At 39.2% G+C, this 21949-nt stretch overlaps 1 protein-coding gene across 1 annotated transcript in view; it reads right to left on the bottom strand.

The window, feature by feature from the left end:
* HDX (highly divergent homeobox) overlaps positions 1-21949 on the bottom strand; it is a 296641-nt gene that overhangs the window by 85651 nt on the left and 189041 nt on the right. The window contains exon 5 of the mRNA XM_056124159.1: positions 8926-9072. Coding sequence (XP_055980134.1) covers positions 8926-9072 — 147 coding nt within the window. The remainder of the gene's footprint in view (positions 1-8925; positions 9073-21949) is intronic.

Below are 21949 nucleotides of genomic sequence, written 5' to 3'. Positions count from 1 at the left end.
TTGGCATATTGAATATGTTACGGGTAGCTTGCCATGCATTGCCATGCGGACAAGATACTCTTGGTAGCATGCCAGGCTCTTAGAGAGGGGTAGAGGAAATGAATTCGGGTCGGCCGTGTGGGCCGCATTCAAGGCAAATGCCCTACCTATTGTGCTATTGCTCCAGTCCATTCAACTGTATATATACTATGATTTATTTATCCATCATCGAACAAAAACTGATTATGAATAATCAATTTTTGAAATAGTGCTGTTATGAACATAGGTTTACATAGATGGATAGATTTTGTTAGTTATTTTGTGTTATTAAGATAGATACTTACTATAACTCAGAGTGTCACTGCTAGTACATAGGTATAAAAATGTACCAATTATTTACTGTGACCACCATAATACTTAAGTGGCAGTTATCTTTTCAATTTGTTTAAAATCCTTACTATTTCTCCTAAAGGCTAAAACCAGCTTATATTTCTATCAACAATGTATGAGCATTTATTTTCTCTATATACCTAATAGTATTTCTTGGTTTTGATCTTTTGGATATAGGTCTTTCTCACTGGTTCAATCTTGTTGCTACCTTTTTGTTTGCATTTTCTTGATAAGAAGTGATGCTATAATATTTTCATGAACTTGCTGACCATATGTATTCCTTATTTTTGCTTGTTTTGGGGCATATCAAAGGTGCTTAGTGCTTAGTAACCATGTGGTACCATGGATTATACCTGAGTTTACTGCATATAAATCACGTGTTCCATTCAATGACATCTCTACAGCCCATATACTTCTTTTTTTACAGTGTCAGTTCAACTTTCTTCCCAGTATTTTAATATGGTTTTATTATTATTATTAAGTTTTATGAGTGCTTTACACTCCTTTAATATTAGTCCTACATCATATATTTGAAAATTTTTCTTCCAGTCAGTAGAGTTAACGACAATTTTATATCTGTGCAGTCAACTGTATATCCTCTTTTATGTAGTGTCTGTTTAACTTTCTTTCCATTTTTGATAGTGTTGTATGCATTTGTGAACTCCTGTACATGAATGGAACTGGAGGTTATCATGTTAAATAAAGTATGTCAGAGGATAGACAAATAATGAATTATCATATACATATCTGGAATATAGAAACATCAAAGAAGATAATAGACAGTATTTAACAATGACAAATGATTGACCTTGGATTCTAAAACTATTACTGAAAACTGGGAAGGGTTTTTTTTGCAGTGGTGAGGGGGGAGCATGATGACAGGATGCAAGGTGACATGAGGAAGTTCATAATGAACCTGTGGTGGAGGTCCATACATGCTTTTTGTGGTAGGGTTCAGTAACTGTAAATAAATATTGTGTGAAAATAATACCAGTGATGTTTAATCACATTTGGTCTGTTACATTAGATTTTCTTGCAGTCACAAATGGAAATAAACTAATTATAAGTAAATGTAAACCAGCAATCTCATCTCCTCTCTCTCTCTCTCTCTCTCTCTCTCTCTCTCTCTCTCTCTGCCTTTGTTGGAATCCACCGGGCTCTCATGCATGCAGGGCAAATGCTCTATTGCTGTGTCACATCTGGGTCTGTGTCTAGTCAGTGAACAATTTGAAGTTAGAGAAATAACATGGAACAGATAATTTGGGTGGGAAAGAAACTGGGAACATTTTTTGAGGATAGTGAACACTGTGAAGGGATTTGTATTGGAATATTGTATGCCTAAAAATTATTCATGCATATTTTTTAGAACTGTATAATTCTTGGTGATCCTATAACAATAAATATATTTTAAACATAATAAATTTAGAAAAGGAACCAGTGCTGGAGAGAAAGTTCAGAGTTAAAGGACTTTCTGCTGACGCTAGTCCATTTCCCAGCATTGAATATATTGCCCTGAGCACCACAAAGCATGACCTCTGAGCATAGAGCCAGGAGTAAGCCCTGAAAACCAAGAGGTTTGGTCCAAAACAATAAAAATAATGAAAATAGTATCATATACCCTGTTCTTAGCTTCTGCTAACGATCCTTATTCTATGGCCCCACTCCAATTCAAGTTAAGTCATTTGTATTCTTGTGTTATCCTCTTACTAAACAACAAATTACTTAGAATACAAATGTGTCCAATGCATTTATAATACTGTAATATATAAATATAATTTGTAACCATATGTTCAGTAAATAAAGGATATATTTCATATATGGATATAAAAAGCAATTTTTAAGTCTCTAAACAGGACTTCTTTTATTTTGACAAGAACAGTACTGTGTGAAATCTGTTTTATATATATATATTCTCTATACTTTTTTCTTCATGTAAGTATAAAAAATCATTTCTTACACAAAAATATTTCTTTTAGAGCATTCAGCCGAAGAGAAGAACAACATGGAGGGCGGGATCCACAGATCCCGAAGGAAAAAAAAAAACACAGGTTCCAAAAAGAGCCGAGATCATCGGGAAGCCCCAGATGGGGTAGGTATCGCATCCCGCCTCCCCCAGATGGAACCCCGGTGACCAGAAGCCTCTACAACCACAGCTCGAGTATGCGGGAACTTGGACTTTTCCTCAAATCTGCCGGGACTACAACTCCCAGGTAACCTCAGACTCCGGAAGTCACGCCCACAGCCTGCCCCCCAGCGCCATATTTAGAGCATTCAGCCGAAGAGAAGAACAACATGGAGGGCAGGATCCACAGATCCCGAAGGAAAAAAAAAACACAGGTTCCAAAAAGAGCCGAGATCATCGGGAAGCCCCAGATGGGGTAGGTACCGCATCCTGCCTCCCCCAGATGGAACCCCGGTGACCAGAAGCCTCTACAACCACAGCCCGAGTTTGCGGGAACTTGGACTTTTCCTCAAATCTGCCGGGACTACAACTCCCAGGTAACCTCAGACTCCAGAAGTCACACCCACAGCCCGCCGCCCAGTGCCATATTTAGAGCATTCAGCCGAAGAGAAAAACAACATGGAGGGCGGGATCCACAGATCCGGAAGGAAAAAAAAAACACAGGTTCCAAAAAGAGCCGAGATCATCGGGAAGCCCCAGATGGGGTAGGTACCGCATCCCACCTCCCCCAGATGGAACCCTGGTGACCAGAAGCCTCTACAACCACAGCTCGAGTTTGCAGGAACTAGGACTTTTCCTCAAAACCGTGCGGCCGCTTACGTGGCCGTGCGACATCTCTCTATATACAAAGTGATCCATGGGAAGTAAACCACCCAACGTTTCTCTCTGAAAATCATAGTTAAGTTTGGAGCACGGCCACAGCCCCAGAAACACAAGGACTTAATGCAGAACCCGGCAGCTTGGAGCAGAAAAGTGAAAGGACTATGCGTTAATCCAGGCCATCACGTCTGTCCGGAGGGGAAAGGGTGTTGCCCCAGTCGCCTTCTCCTCTCTGGAAAGAAAGATGGCGGCTACATGGGAGCCTTGTGGACAGCAGGTATGAGCCGGGGGAGTGGGGGCGACTAAAACCTCATGGGAAGGGGGGCGTTTCGGTCCGCCCTTCACGCCCTACCGAGGTCACCAGTTGCCCCCCATGAACGGTTCTCCAGCACGGCCACGGCCCCAGAAGCACAAGGACTTAATGCAGAACCCAGCAGCTTGGAGCAGAAAAGTGAAAGGACTATGCGTTAATCCAGGCCATCATGTCTGCCCGGAGGGGAAAGGGTGTTGGTCCCTTCCGCCCTCCTCCCTCTGGAAAGAAAGATGGCGGCCACATGGGAGCCTTGTGGACAGCAGGTATGAGCTGGGGGTGTGGGGGCGACTAAAACCTCATGGGAAGGGGGGCGTTCCGGTCCGTCCTTCACGCCCTACCGAGGTCACCAGTTGCCCCCTGTGAGCGGCTCTCCAGCACGGCCACAGCCCCAGAAGCACAAGGACTTAATGCAGAACCCGGCAGCTTGGAGCAGAAAAGTGAACGGACTATGCGTTAATCCAGGCCATCAGGTCTGCCCGGAGGGGAAAGGGTGTTGCCCCAGTCGCCTTCTCCTCTCTGGAAAGAAAGATGATGGCCGCATGGGAGCCTTGTGGACAGCAGGTATGAACCGGGGGACTGGGGCCGACTAAAACCTCATGGGAAGGGGGGCGTTTCGGTCCGCCCTTCACACCCTACCGAGGCCACCAGTTGCCCCCCACTAGCGGCTCTCCAGCACGGCCACGTCTCCAGAGCACAGAAACCAATTTCTTAACTATCTGACTTTCAGTAGAAATACTTCCAGGGTCAATAAGTAAAATAGCAGAAATCCAAAACCAACATTTAATTCTTGAACCCAGCTGTAGAAAGCAAATCACTTCACAATGCTTTTTCAGCATGTCTGATTTTGGGGGGGGGGTAAACTCTAAATAATAGTGGTGAATCTTTTATTGAAACAATGAATCTAATCAAAGCAGATAGAGTGTTAACTAGAATTCATCTGCCCCACAGGGACTGGGAGGGGTGGGGGGTGGGGTTTTATTGGGGTTCTTCATGGTAAAAAGTAAGTTTTGGTAAAGGGAAATGTGTTTGATATTTGCATGACTGAGACCTAAACCTGAAAGCTTTGTAACCTTTCCCACGGTGATTCAATAAATAAATAAAAATAAAAAAAAAGTCAGGGCTAGATAATTCATGGAAGAGAAAATGCAGATATCAAATAAATACATGAAAATCAAAAAAAAATTCTTTTATTTGTCATTTGCACTTTTCCTCTTGATTTAGTATGAGTCCCCATTTTTCGCTGAACTCTATTCATACTTGCTAAAATGAATATTTAGCATTTCTTCAGAAGTTTACATTGAATAAGCCATGAAATCAGTCATGCTAGGAGTTTTTACACTACATAAATCAACTAGTGTTTGAAATTGTAGGAAGTTATCTGTCTAACAAAAAACCCAATGTCAGGTTAGTCCTCTGAGTAAAACAGTGTAGGCCATTTTAAAGTAAAATAAGGGAATGCCCATGTGCCTAGGAAAGGATGAAATAAAACAATTTAGTGCCTTTCAAATATAGAGGGCAACATGGGCAAAAGTAGAATAAGATATTGCCAGGACTCTATATTTTCAGGGTGTCTGCTTATTGGCTATGTGAAATATCCCAACCTCTACACTGAAGGCACCCACTAAATTTTGATGTGCTTACTAACTGTGCTTAATGTCTCTGTTAAAATAAGCAATGACTCATATGTTGGGGACTAGAGTAGGGTAAAGATATATTGAATAAATGGCCAGCCTGTGAGATCACTCAGGGAACCCTAAATGTTGGGCAATATTTGTGTGTTTGTCTCAGTTTTTTCTAATAAACTCCTACTAGACTGACCCTGCTGGAACTAACTCACTGGATGAAAGTCAAAGGTGCTAATCCAATCAGCTTTATTGTGGTAAAGTGCCATAAGAATGCTTTTATTTTTTAAATGTAGAGGAATGTCAAAGATTTATCAGAATATAAACCTCCTATACTATCTAAATCCTTTTCTGAAATTAAAGGAACATTTATTTATAAGGTACACATATTTATATAATAACCATCCTAAGTGTTATACTATGCTCATCCCTAAAAATTTAACTTTCATTCATCACCATACAATTAATCCCATTAATTTCATTTACCCACTCCATGGATAATTTCCCTTAACTTCTTACCCCCGTTTCACTTATCAGTGTGATTTGTTCATTCTTTGTTGTATTTACTTACACATATGAGGGAAATTATAATTTTCTTTATCACACCTAATAGATACAATCTTTTCACTTAGTTATACTTTTATTTCTAAATCCACCCATGTTGATGCAATTGACAAAATTTCACCTTGTATAGCTAAATTTTATCCATTGTGTACATATTTTGGTTTTATCAGTTTTTTATCCTATTTATATTACAATTGCTTATATATGTTAATATTCTTTATTCTGGGAGAGTACATCAATTCTCAAATGTTTCTTAACACCCCAGACTAATTGTTTTAGCCTTAAGCAAATAATTAGTGTCCCTTTAAATTACTGCCACCCATCAAGCAATCTATTGCAGTCGTAAACCATGAAATGAATATACAATCAGTCAGAAAATTGCAACACTGCAAAGTCCTATGTCATTGCTGGACATGTTCTTAGCTAGAAGTTATATAAACATGGAGTAGAGGCACCATCTTTAAGAACTCTCCGTGTTTCCAGAGCAACAGTCCGGGTTTGTAGAAACACCTTATTTTGGAGAAATAAAACAATGTTCAAAGTTTAGCTCAGTCAGATGTTTATTCCTATATCCATAGCAAGATGCCACTAACATGAAGATTATTCTACTAACATATGCATATCACTTTCTTTAATTATGTCTCCTCAATGGAAGAAGAGGTATTTCCCATGATTAGCTACTCTGAATAATAATGCAATAACATGGGTGCATTCATATCTTAAGATTATAATTTTAATATAATTATGTGGATAAACATATAGGAGATAACCACTATATAATACAGTATTTATAATCTCATTTTTGATGGATCTACATGCTTTTGGCCAAAATAGATTTACTAATTTACGTTCTCAAAAGTAGTGAAAAAAAAGTACTTTTTGGCCACATCTTTACGAATATCTTCTCCTTGTCTTTTTAAGAGTTTATTTAAAAAAATCAATTCAAATTGGGTGGAATGCAATCTAACAGATTAAAAACTACAGAGAATGATTCAAAGGCAGAAGAAAACTTTACTAGAGAACAAAGTAGATTGGATCGTACAATTATTTTGCCTTATGAGAATGCTAGAAAGATTACCTAATTAGTACTGATCAGGTAATAATTCTTGGTTAACTAGTTTAATATTCTGTTTTTTTAAAATCAGGAATATAGAAGCCATTTAGTCACAAGGACATAACAATATCAAATTCTTAATGACATATATAAATTATATAAAGTAGCAATAAAACTTCAGGAAGAAATAGACAAATGAACAATTATAAACAGATATTGTAACTTACATTCAGTTAACATAAAAATAATAATAGAGCAGTCATGAATAGCACTATCAACCAACTTGACCTAACTGACATTTATAGACTCTTCTAATCAACAGAATATTCTGGCTTTTCAAGAGTAGAAAACTTTAAAAGTTTTTTCAGCTAAGTGTCTTGTGTTATAATAGTTATGAGGAAATTATACATATAAACAATTTTTTTTTGCTTTTTGGGGGGGAGGTCACACCCAGCGTTGCACAGAGGTTAGTCCTGGCTCTGCACTCAGGAATTACTCCCAGTGGTGCTCGGGGGACCATACGGGATGCTGGGAATCGAACCTGGGTTGGCCACGTGCAAGGCAAACACCCTACCCGCTGTGCTATTGCTCCAGCCCCACATATAAACAATTTTATATGTAATAGAAACTACTGTTTCACAAGCAGATATATATATTTTTTGATGTTTAAACCTTTTATTTAAGTCCAATGAAAATTAATAGGGTCAGGAATATAATTTTCATGCAACCATCTGAAAATCCCAAAAGACAATTCTATTAGTAAAGATATCTTAATACGTTAGTATAGTGGTCTTTGATCAATATAAATTTTAGTCACTTTATTCTTTTAAGAGAAGTCACATTTAGCAGTGTTGGAAGAAATACTACTGACAGAACTCAATCTGGTGGTATGGGCCCAAGTAAATCCTAGGTCAACCAGGGATATATTGATGGTGTTTGTAGGTACATGTGGTCTAAGAATAAAATTCAGGACCTTGTATACACCAGCCATGTACTCTACTATTTATATGTATTGTTTTCATATAAAATTTAAATGTATTATTTATCATACAGTATGTGTGAAGTATTTCCAGCTAGCTCAGATAAATTTAAACTGCTACTGAATTACTCAATTTGCATTTTCAATGTGTAAAATAATATTTTAATATAGTTACAGAAATGTGCAACAATCACCACCAACTCCAAGATATTTTAATCATGCCAAAATGCTTTCATTTAGTACATTGTATTTCATGTAATACATAAGATTATGGCAAAAGATTTACTATAAGGTAAAGTAAAGCTTTACTTTACTATCTCTATAGATGTGTCTATTCTGGACATTTCCTATAAATGCAATTACATAATATTTGGTTTCAAGATTAAACTATTCTATAATATAGTTAAGTATCTCATTACTTTATATGGTTTTAAAGTATCACATTTTATGTATTGTATTTTGCTTATCAATTTACTTGATGAAATTTGATTTGCTTTGTCAGGTACTACATAGACTTTAGTCTACTATGAACAGTGCTCTTATGAAAATCTAAGTATAATTTTTATTACACTCCTAGAGTGAACTTGATACCATACTTGTTACCCTCTGTGTTATTTTATATTTTATAGTCACTAGGTATGATATCAAGGAGTCACAAAGTTGGGGGTTTATTTTCAAAATAGTAAATTATGTTAACATATTTATAGGGTATATGGGGAACTTGTATAATTTGTTTGGATAAATGTTTATTAAAATATTTTGCCAATTTTTAATTTTTAATGAATCACAGTGAGATACACAGTTACAAGGTTATTCATAATTGGGTTTCAGTTATATAATGTTCCAACACTCATCCCTTCATCAGTGTGCATTTGCCACCAACAATGTCCCCAAATCCTCCCTCCACCTGCCTTTGTAGTAGGAAATTTTCTTTTCTCTCTTTCTCTCTCTCTCTCTCTCTCTCTCTTCCCCTCTCTCTTTCAATCTCTCTCTCCTTTTGGGCATTATGGTGCTTTTTGTCTATTTTTAAGTTGCATTATTTTCTTTCTATGATTGAAGTGCCAATTTTCTTTACATGTTTTGGATAAAATTTTTTCAGATATATACATTAAATATTTTATTCCCCATCTGTGGCTTTTCACTTTAGTGATGGCATGGTTTATGAACAACTCATAAATATTTAACCGTTTTTTCATTTATGAAAGTCATCAACCACAGCATAAAATTTTTTAAATGTCTTACCCGAACTATTTCACAGTCAACATTTAATTCAGTTGCAACTGCTTCAATTTTCTCTCTACAGACAGAGCCAAGGCTTGTCATGCCATTATCCCAGTACTTCTTAAGGGTAGCTAAGTCTCGATCACTGAACTGAGTGCGGTCTTGTAGCTGAAAAACATATATAAAAATAGCAATAATAAAATAAAAAGATACTATATAGAGAGGATCATTAGATGATATGTGATAGGCTACTTTGAACATATAATAGAAGCTAAATTATATTTTATAATTCCTTCTCTTTGACTGTAATTTGTTAATCCCAGAACTACATAGTTTCCTACGCACTGCAAGGAAAAACTCCTGAGAATAGAGGCAGAAATAGCCCCTGAGCATTGATGTGAACCCCCTGCCCCAGCGAAGAAAACCAAAACCCTCAAAACAAAGTCTTACTCTGTTTTCCTCAGTTTTCAAATGGACATTTTCTTGCACCTTGTATTTATTTCTATAACATGAAGTGTGTTAGATAAAACTGGATAAAAATATTTAATGATGTTATTAAACAATGTCACATTCAATGAATTTAAATGCACAGATATATATCATAGCAATACAAATCAATAAAACCATTTCTGGCTCTTTGCAAAACTAAATAAGATTGACAAACCTCTTGTTTTGCTATCTAAATTAGAAAAGGAGTATTAGGGCACCACTTATTTCCACTGCAACTGTTTCTACTGCTACCTCTTTACCACTGGAGTTCACTTATATGTCAGTCTGCATGGCCGTCTATAATGATAGATAGTCTGATATAATTGCAAATTATACAAGTGTACAAGTGACAGAGTTTCTCTAACTACTATTACTGACTCAGAAAATTAAGGAATTATTGATTTGGTAATAGAACAATGTAGACTCAAAATATTTGAAATGAATTGATAAAAGTGAAAACAGATCCTTTGTATAAGGAAATCTGTGCAATAAATCAAAACCTAATGATATTTGGGAAATAATTCAATATTTTATATGATAAATATGGTTTTATATTCAATTTTGTTTCAAATTTTGGGATGATTTTAACTTTGCATAATTTTTTAAGAAATAATATACTTTGAGGAAAATATAGACATAATGAACCAAAACCTGGATCTCAAGGGTGTTTTTAATGTAATAATGTCACTGTCAAAGGCAACAAATAAAAAATAAACAAATAGGACTGTATCAAGAGTTTCTGCATGGTAAAAGAAACATGGGCTAAAACTAAAAGACAGATAACTGAATGTGAGAAAATATTTGTAGTCAACATATCAGATAGGGGGTTAATATTAAGGATATATAAAGTACTCACAAAGATCAACAACAAAAAAATGAACAGAGACTTTTCTGAGAAAGACCAATGACTGGCCAACAAGCACATGAAAAAAGTGCTTATCTTTACTTATTATCAAGGAAATGTAAATCAAGACAACAATAAGATACCATCTGTGTGAATGGCACATATCTAAAAACAATCTGTGTTGGCAGGGATGTGATGAAAAAGGAACCCTATGCACTGCTGATGGGAATCCTGTCTGGTTCAACTCCTATGGAAAACTGTATGGATTAAAGATTTTAATATCAAACCAGAATTCATAAGTTCCATGGAAGAAAATGTAAGCAAAACCCTCTACAACATTGGAGCTAAAGGCTAAAGGCATTTTCAAAGATGAAACACCACTGACCAAAGCAAGTGGAAGCAAAGATAAATTGTACTACATGAAACTAAGAAGTTTCTGCATCTCAAAGAAACAGTGTTTAAGATACAAAGACACTCCCTGGAACGGAAAAAAATTATTTACCCAATATTGATAAAGGGTTAATATCAAAGTTATGTAGGACAATGGTAGAAAAAAATCCAATCCCACCAAAAATGGGGAAGGAATTGAATATAAACTTCCTCAAAGATGAAATTCAAATGGCTAAAAGACACATAAAAATTCTTTACATCACTAATAATCAGGGAGATGCAATCACAACAATGAGATATCATCTTACGCCACAGACACTGGAGCACATACAAAAGAAAGAAAGCAACCAGGCTGGCACAGATGCAGGGAGAAAGGGACTCTTATTTATTGTTGTTGGAAATGTTGACTGGTGCAAGCGTTTTCGAAAAATAATATGGGCATTCCTCAAAAAGCTAGATATTGAGCGCTTTCATATGACTCAGCAATATCACTCCTGGGAATATATCCTGGAGGCCCAAAACACACAGTCAAAACATCATATGCACTTCAGTGTTCACTGAAGCACTATTCACAATAGCCAGAATCTGTAAACAACCTGAGTGTCCAAGAACAGATGAATGGATAAAGAATCTATGGTACATCTACACAATGGAATACTATGAAGCTGTTAGAAAAGATGATGTCATGAAATTTGTTTATAAATGGATTGACATGGGGACTATCTTGTTTAGTGAAATGAGCAAGAAGCAGAGAGAGAGAGGTATAGAATGGCTTCATTCATTTGTGGGATATATGTATGGGACTAATATCCACGATGAGGGTAAACAGGGACCAGGAAGACTGGTCGGTGGTTGGAAGCTTGCTACAGGGGTGTGTGAGAGGTGAAGGGCACAAGTAAAGTAATATGCCTGATAACATTTCATTATCAGTATTGCAAACCATAGGGCCAAAAAGTAAAGAGCAAGACATAGAGAGAAGGAGATAGAGAGAGAGAAGAGAGAGAGCGAGAGCGTGAGAGTGAGAGAGAGAGAGAGAAGGAGAAGAAAAGTGCTTGCCATAGTGGCAGGCAGTGGGATGGGAAGAGGGGGAAGGGAGGGAAATTGGCAGGAGTGATGGTGGGAAAAGTACACTGGTGAAGGGACTGGTGTTGAATATTATATGACTGAAATGTAATCATAAACAAGTTTGCAAATGTTTATGCCACTGGGACTCAATTAAAAAATAAACAAAAATAGAAAAAAATGAGGAGCCACAGGACTCATCAATTTCACTTTTGGTCATTTCCCCCAGGACTGAAAGACTTTAGTACAAAAGGATGCATGTACACCTTATTTATTGTAGTTAAGATTTGGAATTAATCTAGATGTCCAACATCATCATGTTGTTGACGACAATGTCATAACATGATCTAGAAGAAATATCATCCTAGAATATCAGTTGGATCATGAAAATGTGGTATGTATACACAATGGAATTAGTAAGGAATGATGAAATCATGCAATATGCTGCAACATGGATGAAACTGGAAAGTGTCATTTCAAATGAATATGTATAAACATAGAATGAGATCACTTATATTTGGTACATAGAGTAACTGTATTAGGAAATAAAATGGTTTAAAAAGCAGATGCCTAGATCACCATTGGTTCCAAAGTGTAGGGAAGAGAAGAAAAGACAAAGAGTAGAGGATGCAAGAGAAGGAAAAGATTATGGGGCAAGGGTCAAGGTACATTGTTGGTGTTGAGGAATGATAGAGCTAAATATCCAGACCACAGAGTCAACAACACTGAATCTTGAGATCCAATCTTAATTTCAAAAACTTAAAAAGGTGCCTGTCAAGATGAAAGGGGTGAGGGTAAAGGAGAACCTGGTGGAGGGAATATGAAACTGGTTGGTGAAGGAACATTCCATGTCTAAAACCTACCTATGAATAACTTTGTAAATCACAGTGCTTTCGTAAAATAAAATTTGGGAAAATAAAATAAAGTTATAACTTTGAAAAAGGTAACAGAGAGTTCCAATATCTGATTAGATTGACCACTTTCTCTCAATGGAGCATCTTACAAAATGTCAGCACAGTATCATAGCAAATACTTCTTCATAACAAACCTATTTATCTCCAAGTTTAAACTTCTTAAGAAATGATATTTAAAGTAATGTATGCTACCTGTGCTACAAGTACGGGTAATTACATAAACTTTCCTGAAGAACTTTGCCCAGATGCTCCAGGTCACAGTCCGTGCCCTCAAATTTCACAGGGTTCTTTTTGTCTCCTCAGAGAGACTAGAGGTATATACTAAATCTAAGTGGGACTCATACCAGGATTCAACAATCTTAAACATATACAAAGAAATTTAGTGTATTAGTAAACAAGAAAACGAAAATCAGCGATAACACAGCAGGTAGGGCGTTTGCCTTGCACGCGGCCAACCCTGACTGATCCAAGTTCGATTCCTCTGCCCCTCTCAGAGAGCCCGGCAAGCTACTGAGAGTATCTCGCCTGCACGGCAAAGCCTAGCAAGCTACCTGTGACGTATTCAATATGCCAAACACAGTAACAACAAGTCTCACAATTCGATATGCTAAACACAGCAACAAGTCTCACAATGTTACTGGGCCCACTCGAGCAAATTGATGAACAATGGGAAGACAGTGCTACAGTGCTACAATGCTACTAAACAAGAAAATGAAAATCATATCATATAAATAAATGTGTAGAAGTATTCCGAGAAATCCAACATCCATTTATGATTTTAAAAATATCAACAATGAGAATAAAATGATTATAAAATAATGAATTCAAAGCTATATATGACAAAATCCACAGCTTGCATCACATTTAATGGTTAAATCAAAATTTTTTTCTCAGAGATCAGGCACAAGCCAAAACTATCATTGTATTGCATAACTGAAACCCAAGCACAGAAATTTGTAGGTCTACAACTGTACCTCATGGTGTTTCACTAATAAAATTAAAATAGAGTCAAATTATCAGCACTGTTATTTAACATAGGTTTTGAGCTTCTAGACAGAGAAATTAGGCATGAAAAAGAAAAGAAACAGATTCAAGCTGAAAAGTAAATAAAACAATGGCAATCTGCATATAATTTAAAGACTTGTATTTTGGATTGTATTTTGGAGATTATCACACCAAGCTCCCGGGAGAGAACAAGGCAGAGTCTCCTACCCCGTGTCTGACTGTCCTCACCAGGGCCCAACAGCTGAAGACCTCCGGGACCCAGAAAAAGTCATGCTGAGACCACACTCCACACGCTTGGATGAGTCTCACGCATAAAGGAACTGACAGAAGAACCCAGGTGTGTGGGACCCGGGGCTGAGATCTCCAAGCCTGCACGGTTTGGGACTGGACCTTCCAGTAGCTAGACAGTTACACCCACCAACTGCCGTGTAACCCCAACAACGACCAGGATCCAGAGATTACCACACCAAGCTCCCAGGAGCACGCAGCTGCAAATGTGGCCATGTGACTTTTTATTTATGTTTATTTATTTTTCAGGTTACCTTGAATATCCCACCCACACGTCAAAGCTTGGAAAACTATCTGTGGTATATTCAATATGCCAAATCCAGTAAAAAAAATGGATCTTATTCCCCTGACCCTGAATACAGCAGAGTCGAGAAGGACGTGGAACGAGAAACTGATAAAATCTCAAGGACGAACTAGGCTGCCAAAACGAAGAAAGACAAACATGATTGTCTGTACTTTCAATGCACGTATGCTGGCATCTGATGCATCCATTGAGGACCTGATGGTACAAGCGCGAAAGATCAAGTACTACATCATTGGTCTGACCGAAACGAGAAGACATCAATCACATCACGCAGTTTTCAACACTGGAGAAGAACTGTTCCTTGGAACATGTGACAAAAGAGGTGTTGGTGGTGTTGCCTTGTCAACACAAACTTAGCCATGAGCATTGACACATTCGAATGCCTAATAACCAGAATCGGATGATTACACTTGAATAGATGCAGTTTCTATTTTTGTTGTCTATGCACCAACATCAAATTATGGTGAAGGAGAAATAGAGACGTTCTACATGGAGCTGGAGAAGTTCTATAAAGAAGACCACACCTTCTACAAGATCATTGTCGGTGATTTTAATGCCAAGATAGGACCAAGATCAGCCGATGAACTACACGTTGGGACCCATAGCCTAGAATGGAATGAACAGGGTGACAGACTGTCTGAGTTCATCATGTCAACCAAGACCTTCCATGGTAACTCACAGTTCCAAAAGGCTGAATCTAACCGTTGGACATGGGAGTCTCCCAGTGGACGGTTCCACAACGAAATAGACCACATCATATTCAATCGACAGTTTTGCCTAACCGATGTTGCTGTTGTCCAAAAATTCCAAACGGGATCGGACCACCGTTTCCTTCATGCAAAATTCTACCATATAACGGGGAGAAAAAAGAATGCAAAGTTTAATAAGAGAATTCTCAGAACGACCACCAACTGGGAGCTCTTTGGCTCTGTTGCAGCAACATGGGAAGATGCCGTCATTGACAACATTGATGAGGAATACAATTGAATGATTCAGCACCTACATGATTGTGCAAGGAATGACAAGAGAGAGATAACCACAAAAAATGCCTGTCTTCGAAAACTCTTGAGCTTATTCGCCAACGTGGCTTGGCACATGCCTTACTCAACCGCAATCGAACGTCTGAGCTGGCAAAACAGTGCAGAAAGGCGATCAAGGATGACCTCAAAGACAGGAGAGCACCAGTACTGGTAGATGCGGCAGAAGCCGGGAAAAGCATTCGTAATACCCGCCTGTCCTTCACCAACTACAAGACCAAGATGACTGCCCTCCGACATCTGATGGATCTATCACATTTTCCAGAAGGGCAATGGAGAAGATTATTCATGACTTCTACTCAGATCTCTTTATTAGACACGTCCACTTGCCCACATACCAAATTCCGCAGGATCGATATGTCGTTCCCAATGTTCTCCCTTCTGAAATCCAACAAGCCATCTTGTCATTAAAGAAACAAAGAGCACCTGGCCCAGACAAGGTCAGACCTGAATACCTGAAGAACTTACCGTCAGTATTAATCAATACGCTGGCTCGGCTCTTCATATGCTAGCTGTTTGAATGCAAGGTTCCATCCCAATAGAAAACCAGCAGGACTGTACTACTATACAAGAAGGGGGACATCCACGACATTGGCAACTATGGCCCAATCTGCCTATTGTCTGTCATCTACAAACTGTTCACTCGAGTCATCCTGGATAGGATTGGCAGGACACTCGATAAAGGACAACCATGCGAACAAGCTGGGTTCCGAAAACGATTCAGCACCATCGACCATATCCACATGATAACCAAGCTCATTGAGGTTTCTCAGGAGTTCAAGATGCCACTCTGTCTAACGTTCAGTGATTTAAAGAAGGCCTTTGATTCTGTTGAGATAGAAGCGGTCTTCTAAGCCCTAGCCAATCAGGGCATATAAACTCAATATATCAGTATCCTCTGTGAGCTCTATTACAGATTCACTGTCAGGATCTCACCATTATACAAAGAAGTAATCATCCTTGTCAAGAGAGTGGTTGGGCAGGTTGATACCATTTCACCAAAACTCTTCAGTGCCACCCTCAAGAACATCATGCGACAACTGGAATGGGAAGGAATGGGAGTGAAGATAGATGGTCGGCAACTACACCACCTCCGCTTTGCTGATGACATTGTTTTAATAACAGCAAACATTAGCCAAGCAGCACAAATGCTGGCCGACTTTGACCGTGAGTGTGGAAAGGTAGGATTACAACTGAATCTCACAAAGACAATGTTCATGAGAAACAGTCTTGTTCCTGATGTTCCATTCACTCTCGACGGAACCACCATCTCTGAATGCAACAGTTATATATACCTAGGTCAAGAAATCAACGTGATGAATGACCTGGCACCTGAATTATGCAGGAGGAAGAGAGCGGCTTGGAATGCCTTCAAGAGAGTTGAAGAAATAACTATGAGGACAAAGAACCTCCAGTTCCAAGCACATCTCTTCGATTCCACTGTTCTTCCTGCATTAACATATGCCTCAGAGACCTGTGCCCTACGAAAACAGGAGAAGAACACTATTTGGGTCTCTCAAAGAGAAATCGAAGAGCTATGCTTGGAGTATCACGCTTCACTCAAATGAGAGATAGAATCCGGAGTTCCGATCTCCGTTAACGCTCAAGAATCAGGGACGCTGTCTCATTTCCCAAGGCATCAAAAATCAGATGGGCTGGACACGTAATGAGGTTTAGAGACGACCGCTGGACTAGAGCCATTACTGACTGGATTCCACGGTACATCAAAACCTTGCATGGATGCCCAACTACAAAATGGTCAGACTTCTTATTCAAGACCCTGAATGATCAGTTTGAAGCTCTGCATGTTCCTAGAATGAGCAGATGCCATTGGGTTATGCTAGCACGCAACAGGCATGAATGGAGACGTTACTGGCAGCCGCTCAAGTAATTCAATGAGTAACGTGGTATCAAGTGATCAAGTGATTTTGGATTGTGGGGCCACATATGATGATAGTTCGGAGGTACTCCATGTTAGTGGCGATGTTCAAGGGAGCATATGGGATGCTGGGGATTGAACATGGCAGGCTACATGCAAGGTGCTGACCCCATTAAAAGCTATTAGTCACAATAAAACATAGAAAGGTAGCAGTGTTATAAAACAAATACTAAAACCCGGCTCAATTTCTACATATAAAGGATAAACTAAGAAGGAGACCAAGAAAACAATCCCATTTATTGTCACATGAAAATAATTTGTTTCCTAGGAATAAAGTTAATAAAGGTGGTGCAGACATTCGAATGGGTCGCCGCCGCCATGGGGGCGTGCGATCTGCGATTCCCCGTCACCCTTGGTCACCATGGTAGGCACGGCGACTACCATCGACCTCCACTACCTCGACTACCCAGCCGCTGCCACACTCCAGGACAATTTCCAGACCCACGTGGCCACTCCAGCTGAGACTCATGCACGACTGAAGCCCCACAGAACAAGATAAGCGGAACTCTGAGACCTTGGACTCCAGGCTCAATGGACCCAGGGACAGAGATTCTCTGCTTGCCCCCACCAACCACAGGTCACAAAGGGATTAAAATCAGGAGCCCCACCCTACCCTGTCCTGTCTGCTTCCACCAACCACCAGAGACCCAGGAATTGGATTGCACACAGAAGACCCATCCTATCCCTACCGGTGCCAGATAAATACCTCACTGGCATACCTCCACTACCTCCATAACCTCCACTACCCAGCCGCTGCCACACTCCAGGACGATTTCCAGACCCGCGCCGCCGCAAAGCGGCCATACGACACATTATAAGACACTAAATACCCATCTTCTAGAATTGCCGTACCATATTTGATAGGGTTCAAATATGGTAACACCTACAAGGGTGATTAGAGGTCGCCCCAAAAGCCTTTATCCTTCTCGCAAGCCTCTCAAGCTACCGAGAGTATTCTGCCTGCACGGCAGAGCCTCTCAAGCTATCCGTTGTGTATTTGATATGCCAAAACCAATAATTACAATGGGTCTCATTCCCCTGACCCTGAAGGTGTCACCAATATGGCAGCATTGAGAAGGATGAGAAAGGAGAGGTTGATAAAATCTCAAGGCCGAACTAGGCTGCCACAACGAAGGAAGACAAAAATGATCGTCTGTACTTTCAATGCATGTACGCTAGCATCAGATGCAGCTGGGTTGGATCACTTTGAATGGCTTCACTAAAAGAATAAAGGGGGTAAATTTCTATATAATACATTTGGGGCACATACCTCTAATGTGTGAGATCATGGATTTGATCTCTGGCACAGTCAAAACAACCAAAACCCTAGATTTAGTGGTCCAGGCTTATCTCGGTTTCTTTTTTCTTTTTTTTTCTTTTTGTGTTACACCCAGCGATACTCAAGGTTTACTCCTGGCTCTGCACTCAGAAATTACTCCTGTGGTGCTTGGGGGACCATGTGGTATGCTGGGGACTGAACTCAGGTCTCTGCGTGCAAGGCAAATGCCCTACCCACTGTATTATCACTCTGGTCCCAGGCTTTTTTTAAAATCTCTGTTTCAAAGCCTTGCAATTCTGTGTTTAATTTAATTCTGTGTTTATTCTGAGTTTAATTTCCCACACCACGGTGAAGAAAGTGTGATTACAGTGGACCTACCACTAGAATCCCTGACATGAGAACAAAGTCTGTAATTTCTGGTACGTGTCAAACAGGTATGTATATGCAAACACTGCAACAAAAATGTGCAGCTTCTGACAATAACTAAAGTGTGCACACACCAAAACGACAAGTGTAACCACAGCACCAAAGTATGTGAGCACCACAACCAAGTGTCTGTGACTTTAGTTATAACAACAATGATAAAAAGGAGAATGGAAGGTGAATAAATAAATATTTATGTCATGAGTTAAAAATTAACATTACAGGGGCCGGAGCAATAGCACAGCGGGTAGGGCGTTTGCCTTGCACTCGGCTGACCAGGGTTTGATCCTTGGCATCCCATATGGTCCCCCAAGCACCGCCAGGAATAATTCCTGAGTGAAAATCCAGGGATAACCTCTAAGCATTGCTGGGTGTGACCCAAAAAAGAAAAAATGATAAATAAAATAAATTGGCTTCTTTAAAAAAATTAACATTATAAAAACTGACCATCCTATCTAAAGTGTTATACAGATTAACTGTATTTCCTTTCAAATTTCCAATGACATTTTGCAAGGATATAGAACTGTTACTAAAAGAAACTGACAATCCAGATTTATTGTTCATAGGTGGTTACTTACAAAATATTAAAACACTCATTCAAGAAGGCACAGAGATAGCATAGCAGCTAGACCACTTGGATTATATGCCTCTGACCGAGGTTTTGTACCAAGTGCCATATATGATCCCTTGATCCCATCAGGAGTAATCATTGCAGAGGCATAAGTAAGCACTGAATACCATAGGGTGTGACCTTGAAACAAAATCAATAAATAGAACACTATTTCTAAGTAAATACAGATATGCATGAATATACGTACACCTATGTTCATAATACCATTATTAACACATATAAATCCTAATAACCAACAATTGTTGATGTCATAATTCTTATAACACCAAACATCAGCCAAGCGGTACAAATGCTGGCCGACTTCAACCTTGAGTGTGGAAAGGTTGGGACTATAGCTGAATCTCACAAAGACAATGTTTATGAGAAAAGGTCTCGTTTCTGACATTCCATTCACTTTCAATGGGACGAACATCTCCGAATGCAACAGTTATATGTACCTAGGTCGAGAAGTCAACATGACTTTGGGTCTCCCAAAGAGGAATTGAAAGACCAATTCTTGGAGTATCACACTTCACTCAAATGAGTGAAAGAATCTGGAGTTCTGACCTCTGTCAACGGTCAAGAATCAGGGACGCTGTCTCGTTTGCCAAAGCGTCAAAAATTATGTGTGGGCTAGACACGTAATGGGAATTGGAGAGGACCGCTGGACTAGAGCCTTTAATGACTGGATACCATGGGACATCAAAAGATCCGTGGCCGCCCACCTATGAGACTTCTTCGTCAAGACCCTGAATGATTGGTTTGAGGCTCTTCGTGTTCCTAGAATGAGCAGACGCCATTGGGCTACATTAACACATGACAGGGATGAATGGAGACGTTACTGGCACCCGCTCAAGCAAGTCAATGAGTAACAAGATGTCAAGTGATCGAGTGAAGTGTTGAAGAAATGAAAACATAGTGATATATATGTATATATATACACACATATATGAGCGATAGCACAGCGGTAGGGCGTTCGCCTTACAAGCGGCCAACATGGCCGACCCCAGTTCGATTCCTCCGCCCCTCTCGGAGAGCCCGGCAAGCTACCGAGAGTATCTCGCCCGCGCGGCAGAGCCTGGCAAGCTCCCCGTGACGTATTTGATATGCCAGACACAGTAACAACAAAGTCTCCAATGGAGACGTTACTGGGCCCGCTCGAGCAAATCGACGATCAACGGGAGGGCCTTTACCTTTACCTTTATATATATATTCTATATATATATTCTTCATATATATTCTTCATATACATATTCTAGGTAAGGCAAGGTAAAGGTAAAGGCCGTCCCGTTGATCATCGATTTGCTCGAGCGGGCCCAGTAACGTCTCCATTGGAGACTTTGTTGTTACTGTGTTTGGCATATCGAATACGTCATGGGGAGCTTGCCAGGCTCTGCTGTGCGGGCGAGATACTCTCGGTAGTTTGTCGGGCTCTCCGAGAGGTGCGGAGGAATTGGACTCGGGTTGGCCATGTTGGCTGCGTTCAAGGCAAATGCCCTACCGCTGTATTATATATATTCTTCATATACATATATTCTTCATGGGTTGGAGCAATAGCACAGCTGGTAGCACAGCTGGTAGCAAGGCATAGCATAGCCTTGCATGTGGCCGACCCACATTCGATTTCTCCATCCCTCTCGGAAATCCCGGCAAGCTACTGAAAGTATCCGGCACATATGGCAGAGCCTGGCAAGCTCCCCGTGGCGTATTCGATATGCCAAAAACAGTAACAAAAGTCTCACAATGGAGACATTACTGATAACTGCTCGAACAAATTTATGAACAACAGGAGGACAGTGCTACAGTGCTATATATTCTTCATATATGTGCCATTTGTGGTGATCAAATTTCTTTGATATGTGAAGTTCCATTGATAAGCGAAATAATTCAGGATGTAAAAGACCATTGACAATTTTTTTAACTTGAGTGGTGGAATATAAAGTAATAACGGTAAACTAAAATCAAAATATAATAACTATCTCAAATTCTATGAAAAAGATTGAAGGTTACCAAAGAGAAGGTAACCACCAAAGGGAAAGAATAGGGAATAAGAACATTGAATTAGAATGATGATTTGACTAGAACTTTTTGGATTATTCAAAAATGGTAGTTTTTAAATAAGTGGTAAAATCAATAATTTTTATTTAAAATACAATTTTTGCTACACATTATGGAAAAAATAATGAAATTAAATTTAACTAAAATCTTCTGAACAGCAAAAGAATCTATTATTAAAACAAATAAAACAGAGCTTACTGAACTGGAGAAAATATTTGTATACCCTAATCTGACAGGACAAATTATCAAAATATTTAAGGAATGCACACAAGAAAGTAAATGACAGTATCAACAAAAAATGGGGAGAAGAAATGAACTGACAGTTCACCAAAGAAGACACGTATGAGTGAATTGACACTTCACAGAAGATGACATGCAAAACGTCAAAAGACAGTTAAAAAAT

This window comes from Sorex fumeus, unplaced genomic scaffold, assembly GCF_029834395.1.
Source record: "Sorex fumeus unplaced genomic scaffold, SorFum_2.1 ptg000050l, whole genome shotgun sequence".
In the NCBI taxonomy this organism is placed as follows: domain Eukaryota; kingdom Metazoa; phylum Chordata; class Mammalia; order Eulipotyphla; family Soricidae; genus Sorex; species Sorex fumeus.
The sequence above is the reverse complement of the archived record's forward strand: the minus strand, read 5'-3'. Positions and strand labels throughout refer to the sequence as shown.